Below are 24,041 nucleotides of genomic sequence, written 5' to 3'. Positions count from 1 at the left end.
ATTTTGTGGTGACCCCCAATTTCATTGTTACAAATTGAACATAATTAAAGTATAGTGATTAATCACAAAAACAATATGTAATTATATATGTGTTTTCTGATGGTCTTAGGCGACCCCTGTGAAAGGGTTGTTCGACTCCCAAAGGGGTTGCGACCCACAGGTTGAGAACCGCTGCTCAAAGAGGTGATGCTGTGACAGGAGACCCGGGCTCCTATTTGGGTTCTGCCACCTAAAAATACATATGACCTTCAGCAAATCAGCTCACACCGAGGAAGTCTGTTTCTTCGTCTATGAAGCGAGGACAAATCAGTATTTGCAAAACTGTCCTGCCTTCCCTACAGGGCTTCTGGAGCGAATAATTAGGGAGAGCATGCAAAAGGGCTTTGAAGCATATGTAAGCCATTATTTATATCAACTCACCAAATGTTATAGGATTGAAATTTCTTAAAAATCTTTTTTTTTAGTAAAAATATATGTAGATAAGGAAGGAGGGGAAAAAAGAAGCCTATGTTTTTTTTAAAAAAACACACCAACTTGGTGCTTGTTTCAAGCATCATGTAATTGAAGGGGAGAGAAGGGAAATGGAGATTTTCCATGTGGAAAACACCAGCCCAGGACAGCTTGACAGCTCAAGCCAGCCTCTTTCTTATCTCTACTTTTGAAAATCCCAAACCCAATTACGGCTTAAAACTTCCACTTCCACTCACAAGATCAAATCACCTTTTACTCTGAGACAAGACACAAAGGCACGTGGAAATGCAGGCTGACACTCACCCCCACTCCCTGTCCTGCAAGGGATGACTCGGTGGAACCATTCAGTCAGCAAGAGTCAGGGTCTGGTGGCAAGCTCTGCAGGGACAGAGCAAGGACCACCGTCCAGTTTGTCTAACCAGCCCTCTGCTACCAAAGCTTTCGGTCAGACAGGGGTGGGGACCAGGGTCTTAGCCTGGGAGGCTGAGCTCAATGTGGGGCCAAATGACTCGCAGGAGGAGGAGCCGTAGGTGGCAGCAACACTCACAGGCAGGAAGGAGGAGCTGAAGGCTTCCTCTGCCTACAGGTAAGGTGGCCAGTGGTGCATAAATGAGAGCATTTTCCAGAGAGGGCTTCCGAGATGGACTCAGACCCTGGGAATGAAGTCTCAGGAAAGCAAAGTCCCCTAAACACATCCTGCAGGGACAGGTCAGCCTGGGGTATCCTACAGGTCAAACACGAAGTCACTGCATGACCCAGCAATTCCACTCCTTGGTAGACACCCCCAAAGAATTGGAAGCAGACACTCAGCCAAAAACTTGTACCAATGTTTGCAGCAGCACTAGTCACAACAGTGCAAAGTGGGGAACAGCGCAAATGCCCACCAGCGGATGAATGGGTAAACAAAGTGTGGTCTATACTGTGACGATGTGATACAGGAAGAAATACATATATTCGGCCTTTGTTCCTGGGTCATCCAACAGAGCTACTAACACCCTTGTAACTTCCTGAGCGAAGGGGTGAGAAGAGCATCTTTTGTGCATCAGCCCCTCTCACCATACCTGAGCTAATGCTAATTATGGAGGATGGGGGGCTGGTGATTAGAGGGCTCTGCCCCCCTCACCTCTCCCTCCAAGCTCCCCCAACCCCACCTCAGGGAGGGGACAGACACTGGAGGTTGAGTTCAGAATCCGAGGCCAATGATTTAATCAAGCACGCTGTGTAATGAAGCCTCCATAAAACCTAAACACAAGGTTCAGAGCACTTCTGGGTTGAGGATCTAAAGCAGCGGTTCTCAACCTGTGGGTCGCGACCCCTTTGGCGGTCGAACGACGCTTTCACAGGGGTCGCCTAAGACCATCCTGCATAGCAGAGATTTACATTACGATTCACAACAGTGGCAACATTACAGATATGAAGTAGCAACGAAAATAATTTTATGGTTGGTTCACAACATGAGGAACTGTATTTAAAGGGCCAGAAGGTTGAGAACCACTGATCTAAGGGCTTGTGCCTCAGATGGGGGGAGGGGTCTCTTTCCATTGCAACTCAACCCAGAATAGGTGCTCAATAAATAGGGGAGACAGAGAACTAAGCCCAGAAAGCAGACTGTAGGGCCAAGTGGACAATTCTTGCCTGGAGGAATCCCAGCTGGCCAGGTGGTCAGACGAGGCCCTCTAGAGGAGGGGTGATAAGGGCAAGGCCCTGAAGAGTAAGGGGTTTGCAGAGAGGAGAGAAGGGCGCCCAGCGACAAGAAGGACATGGTCAGAGATGGAGCTGCAGGACCTGGGGGCAGGTTCAGAGAGAAGGAGCGGCTGGTGTGACTGTGGAGGCAGCACTGTACCTGCAGGCTGAGCCCAGGGGGAGGCAGTGATGTGGCGAAGGGCCTCCAGAGCCAGGCAAACCCCTTGGTCCATTCATAACCTACTATTTGTCAGTCAAGACCTCTTCGCCAAAATAAAGTTGAAAAGAGGGGAGAGGGGATTTTTCTAAACAGCACTCACTGTACGAGCCCTCCCAACCTCAGGAAAGTGGTCACGGGATGTGTTTTAACATCTAGGCCCACGTGTGAGAACTTTATAAACCCACCGAGCTTCTCTCATGGGAAGGAAGTAACTGGTAAGGATTTCCTACCCTTTGAGCAGTTTACACTTCCCAATCCTTTCACCCTCCCAACACCATCATGTTGCAGGTAGCAGTTGAAGATAATAAGAAAGTGGGAAGAACGGGAAGGAAATGAACACAGGCCACACGGAGGGTTCTGGGACTAGCTGGACCAGCTAGGGCATATCAGTGTCCTTATCTGTGAAATGGGTATGTAAAAAACACCCAACCTCCTATTTCACAGAGCAGCTGTAGGACCAATAACCTGGAGAAAATGAACTGCCCTGATGCTAATCACCAACACTGGCAGCCACAGCACGCAGTGCCTTCTACACACCAGGATGGGGCGATACATTGTTGGAAAAATTCCTAAATGTTTTTCACTTTTAAGAAGAAGAATAACTGAGACATGGAGAGAGACAGAATACAAAATTCTAGAGTAATTTAAGGACAGACAGAGGCAAGGAATTCAGGTCTCAGAATGTAGTCCACTTACCGTGGCCACTGGGTGAGGGTGACGTGGATGGAGGCAAGACCCACAGACTGGGATATGAGGCCTGGTTAATTCCACTGCCCCCTTTTCACAAAGGCTCTCATCAGGGCTCCCTTTCTGGAACCTTCTACTGTCTGGGTGAAATTACTTTAGGCAGTTAGCTCTCTAGCCCCGGAAGCTGTGTGTGACATGCACCAGCTGGGGCAGTCCTGCCTGCAAACCTACTATGGGTGACCTTGTGACAAAGAATAGGCCCTGGGCCTTGCTGTGTGACCCTGGGCACTGCTCTACCTCAGTTTCCCCATCCACCTCCCAGAGGGACTGTGGGCACATGGGAAGGACTGAGCCTGGAGAAGATGAGGACACGGGGATCCCTGTGCCCCTCGGTCGGCCTCACTCACTTCTTTGACCCTGTGCAGCAGTGGCTGGAGCCAGTCCCTGTTCACCTCACAGTGGCTGTCGAGGAAAGTCAGAGTGGTGCCCTGGGCAACATCAGCGCCTCGGATCCGGGACCGGACCAGACCTGAGAGGGGACAAAAGGCAAGTGGGTGCCAGCAGGGCCACGGAGGAACCACTTGGCATTCTCCCCATACACAGAACACCCCCAAAACATGCACACACCTAATACCAACCTCCCCACCCCCGCTCACATCCCCAGATCCCGCCAGCTGCACAGACCCACCTTCCCGCTGGTCATTGCGTAGGCATTTCACCTTGGGCAGCTTGATGAGCTCTTCGCAGTCACCAGCTGCAAAGACAACAGGTTATGTGAAGTGAGCACCGGGATGGAGGTGGGCCTGAAGAATAGGTGAGGCGGTGCCCACTACCAACTGCAGAGCCCCGCCCTGACTCCAGGGTTCCTGGGACCTTCAGCAGGGGCACCGACCATGGCTATCGATATATGACGGGGCCCGGTCCATGCAGAGTGGCTCAAGGCGGCCTCTGTGGAGCAGGTCAGTCACACAGTGGCACCTGCACACTTGTTAGAAAACACTTGCAGATGGGAGTTCCGGCACGGTCGCCTGGGGACATTGCTCCTCTCCTCCACATCACTCAAAGCAGGAGTTCATTTCAGCAGGGTCTGGAAAACACTGTTGGGCGGCCAGAGATGGAATGGGATGAATTTTGGAGTTTCCTTTCAGACCAAGGACTCTCAATACAAGAGACCCTATTTGTTAAGGGTTCCATCCACACGGTCTTCCATCACACAGAGCTGGTCCAACTTTCCATCACACAGGAAAAGGGGCCAGGATGGGCAAGGGAGCCCATCTCAGGCATTTGCCTAGGGTCATCCTCTAGCTTGCCTGCTGCCCAGAATTCTGTAGGCTCGCCATCCTTTGGTTCTGAACTCTATATCGTGTTCCCACCCGTTTGGCTTTGCTTCATTGGTTTACCAACCTTAGCCTCTCTGCTTGGCTCGGACTCGACTGAGTGACAGCAAAGACTCACACACGCTTTCTTGGGGCCAGGTGCCGTTCTAAGCCCTTTGAAGGTGTTTACATTTAAATTCTTATATAAACCACATCTATTGTTATCTCCATTTTATAGTCAAGGAAACGGAGACACATCGAGGTTAATAATCTGCCCAAGGTACCTCCCTAGTAAGAGTGAGTGACAGGTCTAGGATTTGAAGCCAGGCAGTCTGGCTCCAGAGTCCACGCTCTAATCACCAGACTATTCTGCCTCTAAGTGGATCTAGCAGCATTCCCTTCTGCAGCCTCAGTGCCAGGCTGCCTCCCAGCAGGACGAGTGCCTCCCCACCTCCAACCCCTTCTTCACTAGGGAAAGGAGATCAGATCCCTGAGTTGCAGCATGCGAGTCCCTGTGGACCAGGTGCACAGCCCACTTATGTATCATTTCCAAGGTTCCGAGGCTCTGTCACAGATGTGGGTTTCTAGCCTTCCTACAGCAGATCCCAGGATAGCAATGCCTCCTATTCCAGCATCCAGCTTCAGCTCTGGTGGGGACAGGCTCCACCCTCTTGGACTTGGAGTTGCCCCCAGTGGCCCTTGTCTGCTTCCCCTGGTTCATCAGTGGGGAGGGGCGGGCCTGCCTGGGTGTGGTTGACTGCCTGGAACTGTACCCATGGCTCTCAGAAGAGGTATCGGCACTATTAATACTTGAAGCCTAACGATGTTTCTATAATGACTGTCCCTGAGCACACAGGTATCAAGCTTTTCTTGGGGACAGTAGACTTGGAGTATGAATTTGGGTGGGGCCCAGGTTCTTTGACAGGATGACTAGGAAACAGCGATGACTAGTAGGTTGCAGGGTTGGAAGGCAGGTGCTCACTGTGTTGTGGCCAGCTGATGGGATGTCCCACCAGGGGTTGCCAAAGACAGAGCCTACCCGATCCTCCTATAGGAATGAAAGGGAGAGGGTGTGGTCTCCTCGGTGCAGGCTAGCAGTTGATCACGCATCCCACACAGGAATCTGGTGATATATTTGCTTCTGGGCTCTGAGCACCAGGGTCAATCCTTTGAAGGTCGAATTCCTACGTCCAGGAATGTAGGTTAAGGAGCAGTGACACACACGCTTGTGTGTACATCCAGGTGTGCACATATGCATACACACCAACCCAGGCAAGAATCTACTAAATGTACCTGCTTACGCCCTCACAGGCTCATAGCAGAGAACCCAAGACGCTGTTTTACAAAGGTAGGGCGTATCTCCTTCTTGAGCCCTGCTTGGACACTCAAAGGCTCCACTCCTGCTATAAACCTAGGCTTTCCTGCATCACCCGAGAACCCTGGGCTCGCCCCTGCCTGGTACTGAGGGGCTGGGACAGACATTTGTGTCTACAGAGCAAGGGAGCGATGCTACTTACGGTCATTGCTGAAGTCATCCACTAATATGATTTCCTTGATCAGATTCATAGGGGTGCGGTTTAACACACTGAGAGATGGGAAGAGGGAAGATCATTATGACGTCTAATGGCAAATATGTGCATTAAATTGAGTTTAAAATATATACCATTGCATTTGAGAAAGAAAAACTCAAAGAGCAGCTAAAGGGCTTGTCCAGGCCCCTGGCTCCCCCGTGACCACTGGCAGAGAACTCTGCTCTGTCTTAGTGAGTGAATGCCACCACCACTCACCTGGCACCAAGGCAAATGCAGGAGTCATCCTCAACGCCCCCTCCCTGAACCCCCACACCAAACCAGTGACCAAGAAAGATGGGCTGGTTCGACTTGCAAATGTGACTTGCATCACTGTCACCTCTTACACCTGCTCCGACCTCTTGTACAGTTTATTACGGTAGCCTTGACCTGCCCAGGCCATCCTCCTGGGGCCTCCAGAGCAAGCTTTCTGGTCGTGCGATTGTCTTTGCTGATGCAGACAAATAATCTGACAACCCCTCCTTTGTGGCTCCCCACCATCTACACCCCAAACCCTCAGCATGCTCTTCAAGGCCGCCTGTCACAGCCTGGAGCCAGCCCCCGTTTCCAGCCTGCTCACGCCCAGTAACGCAGAGCCTGTCCCCCTACTGCAGCCACGGCTGGAATCACCATCCTCTGCCAGGAGACCAGTTCAAATGTCACTTCCTCTCTAATAGCTTTCCCAGCCACTTAGTGAGAATTAATTGCTTCCTCCTCTGGGATTCCTCAGCAGTTGTATCTGAAGCTTCCCGCGGCTTTCACTGCTGCCTGACTGGGGGTTGGTTTTGCTGGACCTGGTCATATCCTCAGGGACAGGTCATATCCTTGTCAGGTTACCTCTTCATTGCCAGAGTCCAGCACAGCACCTTGGCCCATTACCACCCCCTCCAGGGACATTTAGTGCGCACCTACTAAGTGCTTGGCACTGGGTGTGTGATGAAGAACAAAAGAGACATAAGCTCTGCCTTCCAGAAGCTTGTGGTCTAGCAGCTACTTACTACAAGCTGTGCGATCTTGGGTGAGTTACTTGACTGTTCTGTGCAGTAAAGTACTCCATCTGTAAATGGGGATAAATGTAGTAGTAGCCACTTCACAGGGCTGTTGGGAGAGCTAAAGGAGGAAATGTATCTAAAGCATTTAGCAGGGTGTCTGGCAATAAATGATGAAACTTGGTAGCAATTATTATTATTTTGTGTATCATCAGGATTTTTTGAATTGACTTAATTTACCCTCCTGTGCTGTGGCTCTATATCCCCAGCGCAAGGCTGGGTTTTGGAGTTCACTCTGGGTGTCAGGCTGGATCCCACTTCTCCTGAGCACCCCAAACCACATGGCTCCTCAGAAATTCTCCTGGGCAGCACCATCCACCATAGAACGCCTGGAGCCATCCATGTGTTGGGGAGGGGAATCAGATGGGCCAAGGCGCTGCGCATGTCCCTCCTCTCAGCCCTGGTTCTGGTGAACCACATTTCTAAGAAGGCTCGGGGCAGATCCTTGCCTCGAGCTACCTTTATTCATGAAGCCTTAACTCTCACCATGGCAACGGGTGTCAGGCAGACAGAGGAGCCCCAACACCAGGCCTGGAGCCCTCGGGTGGGAGGTGGGAACCAGGAAGGCCAGCAGGTGGCGGGAGGAGACCCTCACCACCTCACCGTGATCTTTGGAGAGAAAACACAGGCAAACTCAACAAACAGTGGCTAATCAGGGAGGGGGGTGGGGGAGGGAGGGAGGCAGCGAGAAAGGGAAAACCTGCCTGAAGAATACCCTCTAATGAGGTTTGATTATGGCAGCAGCTTCTGCATGCGATTCCCCAAATCCCTGCCGGCTCTTTGAAATTCAAGAGTTCTCTTCTGCGAACATCAAAAGGTAAATCGCGTGTGGCTCTGTGCTGGTTGAACTGAGAGATGATTAGCGAATAAAAAATGCCCAGGGTTTAAACAAGAAAAAAAAAGAAAGAAAGAAATCATCAGCAGTAAGTGCTAATTAGACCATTTCCTGGTAACACCTGGCTTGTTTTTGCTCCTCTGATCACAGCAATTGGAGTGATGGTGGGGGGCTTCCTGAAAGTGGCGCTGGGCTGGGCTGGGCGGGTGCTCTGGGCTCCAGGATGGCCAGTGGAGGAGAAAGGTCCAGGGTAGCCCAGGGGGCCGTCCCTTCCACACAGTCCATCCCCATGCCCACACCCCTGACCCCTTTGCTCTCATCACTTCTCTGGCCAGCTCGCCTCATCAGCACCCTCCATGCCAAAGCCATGTTTTCCCCTGCTTCTGTGCCCCGGAGCTGTTCCAGGCCCTCTCCTTCCACAGCCTCAGCACGGCAGTGAGGGCTTACCTCCCTGGCATATCCAGGTCACGGCGTGCCTGGGAATTCTGCTATACCCGAGTCTCCTGTACACACCTCACATCCCCGCCCCAGGACACTGTGCAGGCAGCGTCTACACTTTCTGCTTTCTGCCTGCTGCCCTAACCGTGGAGCCCACGTGGGCACCCCGAGAGGAGGTGGGCATGGCGGTGTGGGCAGCGTGGGAGGCCAGGAGGCCTCCACCGCCGACTAGCTGTGCAATCCTGAACAAGACGCCAGGCCGCCTTCCTTTCCATCTGTAATTACATTTTCCTTGTAAGGGCAGGCGATATTAATACTTGACCTACTTCACAGGCTTTTGTGCGTATGAAATGAGGAAATGTATTTGAAATTGCTTTGTGAACTCCACGGTCTCTATGCAGGCAGGGTTTATCAAACGCTCCATAAATACCAGCTGAATGAAGACCTACGGCTGGCTGGGAAGTTGACTTGTTCTGGAGCAGACTGGCGTGGGTTGAGGCCCTGAACCTGTCCAGCCTCCATTCACCAGTTGGGGAGCTCCGGTTAGTACTGAGCCCGCAGCACCCCCACTCCCTCAGCTGCATGAAAGGTGCTTAGCACTGTGCTTGGTGCACAGCCGCTGCTCTTGCAATCTGAGTGTTGATAGTCACGACATTGGTCTCAAAGTGTGATCCCAGAGCCAGTAGCATCAGCGTCACCTGGGGGCCCCACTCCAGGCTCATGAGCTAGAATACCGGGAGATGGGGTCCAAGAAACCATATTTTAACAAGCCCTCCGCACTGCTGCCTACCCACTGGGGGTGCATCACCTGTTGTCACCTGCATCACCTGGTGCATTCCAGTTGTACAGGCTCAACTGGAACCAGGTATTGTTTCAAGGTCTTTACCTGCCTGCGCTCATTTACTCTCCTCCACAATCATGCACAGTAGTTATTACCAGGAGTCCTTGTTTTGCAGAAAAGGAAACTGAGGCAGAGAGGTGAAGGAGCTGGCCCAGGGTCACGTAGCTGGCAAGGGCAGAGCAGCCAAATCTGGCCCCAGAGTCCGATTTCTTAACCACCTTAACCTGAGAAATTGCTCCTCTAAATCTAGGACTTTACAAAGAAGCTACAGTGAGAGACTCGAGATATGAAGTATCAATTGTGTGGGCCCCAGAGCCCCATGTGTGTGTAGAGCCAAAGGAGACCCCCAAGGAAGGGGACAACGCTGGGTTTCACATATACACAGGGACCTGCTGCAACACCAAAGATAAACTTTCCTTAGGCGAGAAAAGTCCCCTCACTCACCTAGGCTGTGATTCTCTCCCTCCCCCCCACTGCCCACCCCATCACGCTTCTACTTGGCTCTGAAGGTCCCATATGGGTCTTCCCAGCCCCTCGCCCTCCAGCTAACTCAGGAGCTCAGGCCAGAGAGCTTGGGCCGGCGTGAGCAGAGAGGCAAAGACCGGGCCCAGTGCTGGGAGGAGGAAGGAAAGGAATAGTGTCCCCCCTCCCGTCCCCACCCCCCCGCACAGTTCCTCGAGCCTCTTTCCTTTCTGAGGGCCTGGCAGCAAAGCCATCAGAATTCTAGAACATTAAAGATGAAAGGTGCCTTAGAGAAGACCCTTTCATCTCTTGTGAAGTGATGGGAAGTGATTCTCAGTCAGTCCCTTCTCAGTAGTGGGAGGAGGTTCAGAATCCCAAGGCAGTGAGTGATACCTGGCCATGGAAGCTTCTAGAAATAATCTTCCTTGCCTCCCTCCCTAAAACCCACTTCCATCCAGCCTGCTGCTGACGTAAACACACGTCTGTTCACGAGAAGCTTTCAGGCCCCCAATCTGCTGTTTGTGTGCATTACACTGGGGCCTGAGCCAGGGCCCGGCTTACATCGGAAGTCTGAGAGGCAGCACACAGGCCCACGGCTCTCCGCAGAGTGCCCAGCATCGGGTGTGGTCTGGCACCTCATGGCTACCCTCTGAAAACTATGTTGATGGCCCCAAGTCCCCTCCCAGGGCACAGGGCACCAGGACGTTGGAGACAGACCTCCAGGCTGGGGCCCCAACTGAAGTGAGGCGCTCTGTAGACTTTAAGCTCAGTGTACATTTAACATGCTAATGTTATTATAAAGTATCGTTATTACTATAATGAAGAGGTGAAGGAGCAGCTGGAAGAGGAGAAATATGTCTTAGAACGAAAGGGGCTGAGTCTGAGGGCAGCAGCTGAAGTGCTCCCAAGAACATAAATAGGGGAGCTTGGGGGGCCTGCGGCCTCCATGTTATAACACCCCCAAAATGTTCCCGAGACATCCCCAAGAGGAAGGTTTATTGTGGGGAATGTGACAGAACTTGAGACACCGAATACACTTTTATCACCACCTTTACCGATCTGGTTCCTGACCTGCTCACGGTCACAAGGCTAGGAAGTGGCTGGGTAGAAACTTGACCCCAGGTCCTAGGCTCTAAGTGTGGTGTCCTTTAAGAACCCCTCAGCCTCTTGTCTTTTGAGTGCTCACTAGGTGTGCAGATAGAGGGATGGCTAACATTGATCAAGGGCTGGCCCAGATCGCAGTCCCCTAATGGTGCGAGCGTGCGTGTGTGAGTGAGAGAGTGCGTGAGTGAGTGTATGTGAGTGTATGTGTGTGAGTGTGTGCATACAAGTATGTGTGTTGAGGACAGAGGTGTGACAATCAGAAGACTCCTTGAAGGAGGAAGGGCCATCCTGGGAAGGAGCTTCGCTCAGATGCTACAGTGTCTTCATGGAAATATCCAGTGGACATGCCCAGACACAGCCGTGTGTGGGGGGCTGTGGCTGGCATGTGGGAACCAGTACCTCTGCTGCCGTGTGCTGCTCTGCCTGCAAGGCCCCAAACCTCTGTTCTCCATTCACCAGAACAGACCCGGGCAAATGGGACCACCCCTCGCCCCCGACCCCCCTACATACCCACCCCACACTGCTTGCAAGTCTGAAAGGTAAGTTATTAGTCAACCGTGAGACTCGAGGTGACACGTGGCAGTGATCGGTGCATTTTTTTTGTCAAAAGCTGAAGTCTTGTTGGAAATATAATTCAAATCAGGTGGCCTGTGGGGTGGACGCAGAAGCCAGGGCAGACAGGGCAAGCAGCTGGTGGAAGGACCCAGCCAGCCAGTCACCAGGACATCTGGGCAGCAGACAGAGCTGCCCCTGTGGACAGAGGGGAACGCAGGACTGAAGCCTGTGTGTTTGGGCAGGTCCCTCCCTACCCTTCTAAGGGATACACTGACCCTGCACAGTGGACACTCATCATGAGTGACAGGTGTCACAGAAGACTTGGTGCCCGCCATCAGGGGGACCCTATTGCTGACTCCCTCCTGCCATTGGATGCTTCCCCACCTGCCAACAGCCATGCAGTGGGTCAAGGAGAGAGAGAAGGTGTGGCTTGTTGACTGAAATGACAAGAGACTTTGCTGTGCTTGGTTGTCTCCTTCTTAGGCACAGAGAAGGGGAGTCAAAACAACCAGGACCTCCTAAGAACCTGGCAAAAAATTCCCGGCCAGGTCTCTGGGGCCTGTCTGTGTTTTAAGGAGTATTCGGCAGGGGGCAGACGCTAGACCTTCTGCATATCAAACATGCATGCAGGTCACAGGCCACACAGCAAGGCCCTACCTATTAGAGCAACAGCAGTGCCCAGACGAGGCCCTGAGGGTGGATGGAGAGGCCCAAGAGGGAACAGGGCTGAAACAGTGGTGGCTGAGAAAGCAAATGTTAGCCATTACCGTCGGGCTGCTCTGGTTTGCACCATCGGCCCTGTCCGGTGTGGGAGGGTGTGGAGAGGCAGGTGCTGGGATAGGCAGCACTTGGCAGACCCCAGTTCTAATCCTGGCCTGATGCTGGGGGCGGGTACATACTCAGCCTCTCAGGTTTCAGCTCCTTCAGCAGCCGTGAACTTAGAACTCATATTCTAGAGGCGGTCAACACAGTAGCCAAGGGCAGGGCTGTACCAGGCCCTCCATGACTCTCAGTGACCTTCTGCAAGTTACTCAACACCTCAGGCCTCCATCTTTCCCCTGTGGATTGGGAGCTATGAGGAGTGACTGAGTAGATGCACCTGGAGTGTGTTGAACAGTGCCTGGCGGGTGGTTAGAATTGTTTTTTTAGCAAGCAAACGAGCCCTCACCAAGTGCTGGCTCAGGTGGGCTGAGCGACCTGGAAGACTGTCTGTCCTACCTGCGGATGGTCCTGAGCAGGGTGGAGCGGGCCTCGTTGTGGAAGGTGATGATGATGCTGGTGGGAGGCAGGTCCCTGCAGTACATCAGCAGCGTGCATCTGGGGAAGAAAGACAGGAGACAGCTAAGACCTTTGGGGGCAAAGCAGATGGCAGGGGCTGGAACCACGGGCATCGTGGTGGTCACCAGCATGGACAGATGCCTGGCGTCGAATGGGGCAAGACCCCAGGGCCTCACTCAGCCCGACCAGGGGCAGGGAAGCTCTGAAAATGACTGAAGCTCAATTTCCTACCACCTTGGGGAACCTGGGCTTGGAGTCAAATTAAGCTGAGATTCAGAACATAAATGTGGGATTTCTCCCACGCCCCAGTTAGTACCCAGAGGCACAGACATCTTGCTCCTGGGACTTTGCACTATCTGCTTCCTGTCCCTGCTCACGGCTCCAGCCTTTATTGCATCTGATGTCATGACAGCCTCTGAGAGCTTTTACTCCACAGATAAGAACAACTGAGGCTCACAATCTTGCTCAAGGTCACTCACCAGCAGAGCGTCTGCGATGAGCTGAACCCAGGCCCTGTGACCTCTCACCTGGCGAGTGTCCCTAGTGTCCCACTGTGAGCTCACCCTGGTTAAGGCACAGAGCTGGAGGGGCTGGTGCTGGGTGGGGCGCACCTGCCTGAGCCCTGTGCACCAGCCACCTCCCCTCTGAGGCCCAGAAGGGCCACAGCCCTGCCTACAGATGAGCACAGGACACAGGCAGCAACAAAGCCAAGGGCTGAGAAAAATTCTTACAATCTGACGCAGTGAGGAGAGGCGGCTCTCTGTGAGAGCAATCTAAAAGATTAATCAAACAGCGAGATCTATTAGGGACACGAGGGGAATGAGAAAGGCTGCCAACACTGAGATCTGGCGCCGGCAGACGGACCAGAAAGCATGTTTATAATTTATTAAGGACTCGGGGGTTTCGCTGGAGAGGAGAGCCAGTGAGCAGAAAGGATAGGCGTGGGGGTGGACCGAGGAGGAAGGGCAGGACCACCGCTGTGTTGAGAGACAGGTGCCAGCTCCAGGCTGCCGTCCCGATTGCCACAGAAGCTCCTGAATAATACACACCCATCCCAGCCAATTTTCCACCAGTGGCTTCTTTTTTTCTTTAAAGAAAGAGTCTCTGAAGACTCTTCATTTTCCTAAGTTCAGCTGGGTCTCAAAATGCTTCCTGAACCACCAACTTCTTGAGTGTTCAATGCCACTTATTGGCAGAGGTTGCTTCCCAGAGGGGGGTCCGAGATGCTCACACCTGGCCTGGGGTTGGAACTTCTCCCTCTTTTGTCTCTCCCCATCTCTCCACCAGCCAATCGCTGCTCCCCTACCCCCACCCCTGCACACGTGCCAATCCGGGCATGTCAGAAACTCACTTAGTGAGGATCACTGTCAGTTACACAGAAATATAAAGCTATGTACATGCCTTTCCTTTTGCTGCACAAGCTCATTAAACTGACAGCAGCCTGTAAACAGTGTTATGAGGATCACCACCCCCACTTTCTCAATGGGCAGCAGGGGCCCCTGGTGGCCTGTAGGGTGCCTGCTGGGGCAAGGACCGGGGTCCTCTGGCTCCCGGACAAAGTCTCCCTCCTACAGCACGCTGCCCTTAGGGAAGAGGAGATGTGGTCATAAAGTATAAATGTTTGGGATTTTATTCTGGAGCACAAAATCCGGAGGGAGTGGTGGGGAGGCAGCCTCAGTAACTGTGAAGCAGGGGAGAGCTTGATTATTATTATTAAAACTAGAGTCCCAATGCATGAGATTCGTGCAAGAGTAGGCCTTCCTTCCTTCCGCTGCCGGCACCGGCTTCCCTCTGGCACCCAGGCTATCCTCACAACCCCAGCTTTGTCCAGAAGGTCATCGGAAGGACATCCAGTCTAATTAGCATATTATGCTTTTATTATTACAGATATGCACGCAAAGCAAAGCCGTTCTGGCTCCTCCAGATCTGACAACGGCCCCGAGTCTGAGAAGACAAAGGGTTTGGAAGGGTTTCGGGCATCCCAGAGGGGAGGCTGAGGGCAGCCACATAAAGGGGAAAGGTCATGCCACATGGGGTAATGAAACCCAGCAGGCCTGTGGTGGGGCACATGGGGCCAAATCTTCCTCCCTGGGAGCCTGGCAGCGACTTGACTTCCCTAAGCCTTAGCCTCCTGGTTTGTAAGGGTGAAAATACCCACCTCAGGGAATGCTTTAAAACTATTCCCAGTGACCCCCACTGCCAGGCACTGTAGTGAGCACCTCTGAAGGCTCCCAACAGCCCAACGAGGGGGGGGCTGTTCAATGGGGTCACTCATGAGGACACTGAGGCAAAGGGAAGTGGTCACTCTCTGCAGCTAGTGACCCCAGTTGCTGGACGTCCTATCACCAGGCTACAGCATCGGCGTGCCAGCACAGGTCCCAGCACCCAGCTGTTCCTCAGGCCCACTCTGTGCTCTGCACACCACGAGCACCCCTGTGCCCACACTCAAATCACCACCCCAAGAGCAGTTGCTACTACACTCTGGAATCCAGCGGTTGCAGTGACCTGCCCAGAAGGGAGGGACAGGATGCCATCCCTGACGGGAAACCTCTGGCCGAGCGGCCACAGGGACATGCTAACAGGGGCCCCAACTTACTGCCCAGCTGGAGCCAGAACAGGTGAGTGGAGATGTGATTTCCACGAGGCCCCTTTCCAGGGGCTGCTCCTAAACAGAAAGCTGTGGTTGGTCCCTCTGACTCCTGGAGCTGCAGTGCTCACTCTGAGCTGAGACCCAGGCAGGCGAGACCAAGGCGTCTCTTCCCGTGTGTCCCATTTCCTGAGCTCTACGGCCACAAAGGCCAAGGGGAATACAGACACGTGACACAAAGTGGGGTGGTTTCCCGGGAGAACACTGTCTGTCCCCTAAGAAGCAGCAATCTGTGGATTCCCAGATGCAGGTAGCAGGGTACATCCTCCCTCCTTCCTCCCCTCACTTCTCCTGCCACCAAAACTGATGTGTGTGAGGAAGAAAGGATGAGAAGGGAAGGCTCCTGGCCCAGGGACCTTCCCAGAATGCCAGTCGCCCGAGGACAGGAACAGTGAACACACTGCCAGCATTTAGAATCGATTTAGTTTTTAGAGCTGAGAACACCTAATGCATTCCCAGCTCATTCTGTAAGGAAGCCTGCTCTTAGCTATTTGGGGGGAGGAAGGGAAAGGGAGACGACCTCAAGCTATAAAATGCTGCATCTGAGACTGGCCTCTAGGTTCCAGCTCAACTCTTTAGAAGGGTAAAACACAAACCGTCCAGAATGTATGACGACTGTAACACCAGAAATTCCCTTTAATCTCATTTCATGGGCAACACTGATACACTGTAAAGCATAAAATTTTTATTTCATGTCAATTTCCCTGGGATTTCACATGCAGATTAATTTGTTCGTCCTCATAAACATACACTGCCCCAGTTTCCTGCTTTAATAGCCACCCTTCCTTCGTGTTACAGAAATCCTGCAGCCCATAAAAAAACACTTAAAATAATAGTGAGATCTGCTATTCCCCGACACTTGCCACGTTTTGAATTGCCGAGCATGTTATTAAATTCCAGGATACTGGGAGGGTTTAAGTGGGGCAGGGCAGGGAAGTGACCTCATAGAAGTTGATTGGGCACCATGATGGACATCTGGTGGCCCCCAATCCCCACCTCCTTGTGTGATCTCCTCCCAATAAGTGTGAGCTGAACCTGGCCACTTGCTTCCAAGGAACAGGATACAGCTAAAGTAATGGGGTATCACTTTTGCGATTAGGTTACAAAAGACTGTGACTTCCGTCTCTTTGGCGTGCATGCTTTGGTGAAGCAAGCTGCCATTCTGGGGAACCCCACATAGCAAGGACCTGGGTGTGGGCTTTGGCCAACAGCCTGTGAGGAACTGAATCCTGCCAACAACCCCCTGAGGGTGCCTGGAAGAGGGCCGGCCATGCCCTGTGATGCCTGCACCTTCATTGTGCCTGTGAGAGCCCCTGAAGAAAGGACCTACCTGAGCCATTCCCAAATTCCTGACCCACAGAAACTGTGAGATGGTAAACATCGTCATCAGTGTAAGCCATTAAGTTTTGGGGTAATTTGTTATGCAGCAGTAGACAATGAATGCAGGCACTCTTAGCGACTAAACAAAACAAAACAAAAAACAAGTCTACCAGGTTTCTCACACCCCAAAGGGAAATTCTCTTGGGTACCTGATAGAAGAGCTATGCAACTGCATCATGACTCCCCCGACACAGGCTCTCAGAGTCCCCAAAGGGCCCTTCATTGACTCCTGGTGGCCTCCAAGGTAATGGTAGGGCCTGTCGATCATCCATCTTCATCTCCAGACCTGATGTTGCTCCACATTCCCATCATGTCTTCATGGATTACTGCAGCAACTTCTAGCTGGCTTTATCCCCTTCCGATCTATCTTGGACCCTGCAGCTAGAATGATCTTTTCAAACTGCACATCTTTATCATCTTTCAACACCGTCCAAATTTCTGTGGGTTTTTTTTTAATTTTTTTAATTGATTTGAGAGAGAGAAACATTGATTTGTTGTTCCACTTATTTATGCATTCATTGGTTGATTCTTGTATGTGCCCTGACCAGGGATCAAACCTGCAACCTTGGTGCACCGGGATGATGCTCTAACCAATTGAGCTACCCGGCCAGGGCTGTCCAAATTTCTCACAAAATAAAGTTGAAGCTCCTAATCACAGCTTACCATCCCAGGGACCTGGCACCACTTCTGACTCCTTTCTTCACATTCTCTACGTTCTAGCCAGGTTGTGCCTGACCTGCTTTCTCCCTCTGGGCCTAGGAAGGAGCCGCTTCCCTCCCATGTGTCTGAAATGCACTCTCCTCTCTCCCAAGGCTGGGCTATTTTCTCCTCTTCTAATCCTGGCTGGGAAGTTATTTCCCCTGGGAAGCAGTGCTTGACCTTCTAAGGTTTTTCCAATGGGCTCCCCCAGGACCCTGTACCCACCTCATCACTGAAAGTTATTGCCAAGTCTTGTCAATGTACTTTTCTCTCTCCTCTGCTGACTGTTAGCTGCAATGGAGACAAGGACTTATTTGCAGCTGTAACCTCAGTTAGTAACCTAGCAGAGCGACTAAACACAGCAGACATACAATAAATGTCTACAGAATGAGGGGGGAGGAAGCAGCTGAGGCTTCCATGGGGACAAAGCCACCGGGGGAAATGGATCTTGCTAAGTTATGGGTGACACCAGCTCCACTTAGCTGCAGAGCTGTGAGCCGAGTGGGACACCAAGGTCGGAGTAAAAGACCAAATAAGTCACGAAAACTGAAGTTGGAGTATGAAGCCACCGTGGCAAGAACAGGGAGCCTGGGCTAAGGCTGCTGGGGCAGACATCTGGGAGTCACACGGTGCCTCTGAAGAGCTCTGACCCATTCTCTATTGCACTGGGAATACTCAGCCGTGTTTGAAAAGCCAGGATGTGCCTTAGCCAGTTTGGCTCAGTAGATAGAGCGTCGGTTTGCAGACCAAAGGGTCCCGGGTTAGATTCCAGTCATGGACATATACCTCAGTTGCAGATTCCTCCCCATCCCAGGCCCTGGTCGGGGTGCATGCAGGATACAAAAAAAAAAAAAAGCCAGGCTGTTCCTGTCATATACCGAAGTCCTCAGGATGATAAAGGAGACTTCCTTGAGTAAGACAAGAGAGACTGAATCCTATCTGATAGGCTCATCACTCTCTTCTCCCAGACCCGCTCTGTCCAATCCAGAGCCACTAGCTACATGTGGTTACTGAGCACTTGAGATGAGTTGAAATGGAGATACATTGTAAGTATCAAATACACAGAAGATTTCAAAGACTGTACAAAAAGAGAATGTAAAATATCTCAGAAACTTTTTTTTTACATTGCTTATATGTTGAAATGATACTATTTAGGTACATTGAGTTAAATAAAATATATTATGAAAATTAATTTCACTGATTTCTTTTTCTTTTAACAATGTGACTACCAGAAAAAAAATTTAGATTAAATGTGAGGCTCCCATCAATTTCTATCGGGCGCTGTTGCCCTCAGTCATTCCTGAACCTTAGCTTATATATAATACAATTTAAAAGTTCAGCATTAGTTGTCAGATATTGGTTCCCAGATGTTGGGTTCTTTCATATAAGTAAAATAAAATTTAAAAATTAGCCCAGCCAGTGTGGCTCAGTGGTTGAGCATCAACCTATGAGCCAGGAGGTCATGGTTCAATTCCTGGTCAGGGCATATGCCCAGGTTGTGGGCTCGATCCCCAGTGGTGGTGTACAGAAGACAGCCGATCCATGTTTCTCTCTCATCATTGATGTTTCTCTCTCTTTCCCGCTTCCTTCCTCTCTGAAATCAATAAAAATATATATATTTTAAATTATAGAGACCATTGCTTGCAACATTTCACTCTGCAGGAAAGAAACTATAATAATAAAAGTCTAATATGCTAATTAGACTGACCAGACAAAGCTGGGGCTACGAGGGCTGTGCCCCTTGCATGAATTTCATGCATCTTGCCTCTAATATATTATAGAAACCCCATCATCTACTATCATTATTTCATAAAAGAAAGGGTATTTAAATACCAGAAAAGGCCGCAATCTCAGAATAATTTAAAACCCTTTAAATTGTAAAATGTAACTTTAAGAAAACGTCCGTCATAGTCTTTCCCTCACCTCCAACTCCCTGCGTCACATCAGTACTAACTCACCAAATGGCATCTAGGGTTTGTTCCACTAATGATGAGCCTGTCTGGCCACCCCTGCAGACAGCATGGATGCTGAGCCCAGAAGACCCGCCATCTCCACTCCTTGTTCTGGCAGCTCCAACTCTGTCCTTGATGCTAATGAGCCAGTCTGGTTTTCTACTCTCTGGTCCGATATCTTTTCAGGCTCTCCTCCTGCCCATGTTGTCATGTGCCATCTGGGCTCTCTCCTGACTTGCAGAACGCAGACACCTGTGGCTGAGCTGAGACCTCCTAGAAATGACCATTGCTCCAGTCTGCACCAGGGCCCCTTTGTTTTTCCAGACAACTAACTTTGGCCTCTTATGCTGACCAGCCCCTTCGAGGTGAGCGGGGCACTGACATTTGGTGAAAATGGTGGAGGCGGCAGTGCCTTCTCTCTGGGAAGATGAGCTGTCCTCGGGGGGCTGCAAAGAGGCTTCTCTGGGGACGCCACCAGGACCTGTGTTAGGTGCGACCAAGCACCACCCAGAAGGCAGCTGTGTGCACGCATGTGCATATGTGTGGGCACATGCAGGGCAGAGTGTGCTCAAAAGGCAAATGCTGAGTCTAGCTGGGCCCCAAGCGTGGAGGAGGGCCAATTTCACCTATTTGTGAGATGTTTGCTAAAAAGGATTTCTCAGTGTCTGAGACCAGGGCTCCTTCCAGTCTTATTTTAGCCCTGCTTGAATCACATTCCTCAGTAGCAATAATAGATAACATTTATTGAACCCTCGCTGTGTCTCAGGCATTCTTCAAGGGCCGTGAATCTGCACAGTCATTCTCTGCGGTAGGTGCTGCGACGCCTCCTCTCTGGAGCAGACTGGGAGGTCACGGTCAGTGGGCAGCAGAGCCTCGGGGCAAAGCCAGAGCCTGGCTCCCGGCCCTGTGCTCTCACACGTTCCACGAGAAGGACCCCGGCAGTCATCCGACTCACCAGCTCGCAAACCCTTATTTCTACTGACCTTTCTCTCCGTCTTTGGTCTTGAAGGCCTCAGGCGAGGAGGTTCTGGAAAGATGGAAATCCCGAACCTGGGCTCTCCGTCACCTGCTAAAGAATGATGGCTCCCCTTGACAGTCTCGGCGCTGGTTCCTGATATTTTCCAGACCTTCCCGCTGAAGAATTAGAGAAGAGTCTCCCTCCTTTCGTCTAGTGGGTGAAGAGGTCCTCAGGCTGAAGCAGCTGAGATAAGCCTTGCAGCCTAGTGACTCCAGGGATGTCACCGACCAAACACGGTGAGCTCAGGAATGGTCTGGTCGGGGCAAGTGTCCGCGTCTCCTTCTCCAGGACATCACAAGGGTGCGCCCCTCTGGGAGGTCTGGGGTGGGAAGGGCAAAAGCTTCCCACTCCTTCCTACCCCTCTGGTCAGTCAACCCCTCCCTGAGTCAGATTTACTCCAAATTCGGCCACCATCACTTCCTTGTAGTCTCTCTTCCTCGGCCTGTCGGACAGTAACAGCCTCCTGCCTGTTCTTCCACTTGCAGGCTCTGCCCTTCATCCCATTCCTCCCCATTTTCCACATTAAGCTTCATACTGCCCTTCTTCACACAACTCTGTCTTCAGTGGTTACCTGAAGCTAAACCGTGCCCACATTTCAAGGCCTCAACCATCAGGTTAACCCCCCAGCCCTGCCCCACAGTTCCCTCCGCCCGCAAACCCAGGCCACAACCTCCACACGCCTACCTCCCGTCCCACCGGCTTCCTTCCTAAGGCTGCCTCATTCTAACTGTTGTGCACTGTCTGACCCAGGTTCGGCTACTCCCACCGCACTTCCCATGGGCTGCCTGGGGCCTCACCCCTGTCCGCATTGCTGTGCTGTCTTCCCGGTGGGCAGGAGCCCCTTTTCAACTTTGAGTTCCTCTGGGCAAGTTGCTCAGCTGACTGGAGTCAATTTCCTCATCTCTAAAACCAGGATCACAGCAAAGTTATTGGGGGGCTTAACTGAGAGAACATATATAAGGTGCCTAACACACGTCAGGGGGATAGTTTGCTCAATAAAGCTGGCTGATTATGGTCTTAGATTTATATGCTAACAGAGAATTCTTAGTTGAGTGAATGCGGTTTTAAATTTCCCGTGATTAGATTCCCCACTCTGTTCTGAGAATTCGTTTCCATGCCTGCCCTCCCGAACCCTGATGTTTCAGAAGGTAGTTTGAGTCCATATTTACTCAGCAGACACTGGGGAGGAGGCGGGGTGCAGGCACTGTGTGAGGCTCTGGAGGGAGACACAAAGATCAGCATCCCTGCCCAAGTCGCTCAAGGTCTCCAAGGAGAGGGGAGAGCAAACGGATGCTTGCAACTTGGGCTATCGGAGCTGTTGAGAGGGGAGCATGGGAGTGACGAGTAGGTGCAGTACTTAGCCCGAGCAGACAAGAGGCTTTCCTGGAGAGGAGACCCTGCCAGCTGGATTCCCGAAAGGCATAAGGGCCTGCACTGACAGAGCAGCAAAGATCTGGAGGCGTGAACCCTCGGGGCCAGGCAGGCAGGCAGCTGCAAACCCCGGGCCTGGCGGGGGTGGACATGCCTTCAGAGGAGGGGTGAGCTGATGGCACTGAAGGTTTTGGATGAGGAGTGGTGTGTGTGCCCTTGGAAAGCTCTGGAGGACGAGGTGTGGAGGATGGGCTAGTGAGGGGCCAGAGACAAGTAGGGGGGAAGCTGGGGGCTGCTGCAGTCACCCAGGTGAGAGGGGACAGCAGATGAGCATGGCAGCAAAGTCAGGGGTCAAGAGCTATCTAGGAGGTCGACTCAACAGAATGAGGTAAGAGACGAATGGGACTCCAAGGATTTGGGCTGGGGTCAAAGGGTGAACGGCGGGGCTTGCTCTGAGATGAGGCAGGGGAGAGCAACGTGGGTGGTTGGTGTCTCGAGAGGCGGTCCAGGCAGACTCAGAGAGGCTCGAGGAAGGAATAAGTCATGTATCTGTCTGATGAATCAAGGAGAGACAGGGAGGAGTGGGGAGGCAGGAGGATGGAGCAATGCCTGCTCTGGCTAGCTTCAAGGTCGTTGTGAGGGTCAGGCGAGGGCAGAGGGTGAGAGCTGTCTGAATAACCTCCAATCAAAAATACGAGTTTCCTCTTGTTACATCAGAAACACCAAGGATAACCACCAGAGGCGTTTGTTAGCCCAGCTGGAACCCGTGGCTCCCCCGGTCCCTCAGCGAGCCCTTCTCCCGCTACATCACACAGCCTTCGGTTAGCTTTGCAGCCGCCCTCAGGCCCCCGCCGATCGCATGGCTTCATCCCACTGTCTCACAGCAGCCAGCCTCCCTGCCACAGCTTCTCCCACCCACAGCTGTCATCTCCTCTCTGCTCTTTTCATCTCCCATCAAACACATTCTGCGTTTCCTGGCCCCCACCCTTCCGTCACTCCCTCTGCTGGCCTTGGCTTCTTTCCCCAGCATCTTAAAAGTCTGAACTGCACCAGGCCTGCATCGCAGTTGTCTCATCACTTAACTTTGCCTTCCAGTTTTCAAAGTAAGTGTGACATTCAGGCACAAGTTAAGCGTTGGTGCAGGGGGCTGAGGCTGAGGCAGGAAGCTCTGTGCCCGCCGTGTTCCCTCCACCCTCCGGGGGGCGGGAGGCGGTGGTGTTGGGTGCTAACCAGGACCTCTCCAAACTCATGCACATCACCCCTTCCCCTCTGGAGCTGTCACCCTTACGCCCTGCCTCTCAATCTGCTTCTACCCGCGGCTGCAGAGCTGTGAAGACATGGCAGGGCCTGTGTGCTAATGCTGATCCCAATACAACACCCATTGACTGCTCATCACCACGGCTAACACAGTCACCCAGTGTCACCCAAGGACAAAGACTGTGTCAGCCTTTGACATGGACTGTGGATGGGCCCCCTCACAGCAACCCTGGTACCATTATTATTCCCCTGAGGAAACTGAGGCTCAGGGAGTTTGAGTTACGTACACAAAGACCAGATAGTAACTGGAAGAGGTGCGCTACCCCCCAGCTCACTCAGCTAGGTCTCCTGCTAACTAGTTACCTTGCCTGGGCCTCAGTTTCCTTCCTTGTGAAACAGCGATGACCCCTCACCCCAAGAGCTACTGAGGACACTGTGAGCCGGGGATGTGAGAGCGTTTTGTAAAATCTCACATAATTATAAGGTGTGATTATTCTTATTCCGAGGACTCCGGCTCAGTTTCCCTCTGGCCTTGGTATCACACCAAGCCAGGGGCTGCCTAGAGCCCTGGGGGAAACGGTAGCTGAACATGGCAGTGCGCTGGGTTTTAAAGGGGAAAGTCCGCCTGTGCCAACTCCTTATTCCAAGTGAAAACTGTGGGCAGGTCACCAGTTTGCAGGCAGGCTGCCCTCCACGTGATGTGCCAAGTCCAGGAGCAAACAGCTCTGCTGTTCTGTGCTTAATAGATCCTGGGGCCTTCAGATAAGCAGAGACCGTGTCACACCAGCTTACAGTTGTATCTTAAGCCACCAGGGGGTCTGCTGACCTCTGCCGAGTGGAGGCTGCAGGAGGAGTGGACACGGCGGCAGCGACGAAGGGCAGCTCTAATGGTTTGGCAGGTCCTGTGTCCTGTTGGGGCAGGGAGGTGTGTGAAGGGAAATATTAAGCCAGGGCGTGGGGGAGGGGAGCTGCGCTGAGCTGGGGGAGTCACGCATCTGGAAATAGCCTCCAATCGGATTCAGCTCCTAAGTCAGTTCGCACACGTCCTCCTGGACAGAAGTATTTCCAACCAGCGGAGAGCTGGAAGTGACCTTAATAACCATCTCGGAGCTACTTCTCTCTTCTTACAGGAGGAAAGGGGCAGCAGATTGCTGAAGGGTCAGGCGATATCCTAGACAGAACGCAAGTCTTTCCAGGTTTAGCCTAGTGC

The 24,041-nt window shown here is 52.1% G+C and overlaps 1 protein-coding gene across 1 annotated transcript in view; it reads right to left on the bottom strand.

The window, feature by feature from the left end:
• Positions 1–24,041, bottom strand: part of GALNT14 (polypeptide N-acetylgalactosaminyltransferase 14) — a 179,656-nt gene that overhangs the window by 30,726 nt on the left and 124,889 nt on the right. Inside the window, exons 3-6 of the mRNA XM_006767571.2 lie at positions 12,448–12,546; positions 5,895–5,962; positions 3,750–3,815; positions 3,469–3,590 (exon numbers count right to left, since the gene is read on the bottom strand). Coding sequence (XP_006767634.1) covers positions 3,469–3,590; positions 3,750–3,815; positions 5,895–5,962; positions 12,448–12,546 — 355 coding nt within the window. The remainder of the gene's footprint in view (positions 1–3,468; positions 3,591–3,749; positions 3,816–5,894; positions 5,963–12,447; positions 12,547–24,041) is intronic.

Source organism: Myotis davidii, unplaced genomic scaffold, assembly GCF_000327345.1.
Source record: "Myotis davidii unplaced genomic scaffold, ASM32734v1 scaffold238, whole genome shotgun sequence".
NCBI classification, from domain to species: domain Eukaryota; kingdom Metazoa; phylum Chordata; class Mammalia; order Chiroptera; family Vespertilionidae; genus Myotis; species Myotis davidii.
The sequence above is the reverse complement of the archived record's forward strand: the minus strand, read 5'-3'. Positions and strand labels throughout refer to the sequence as shown.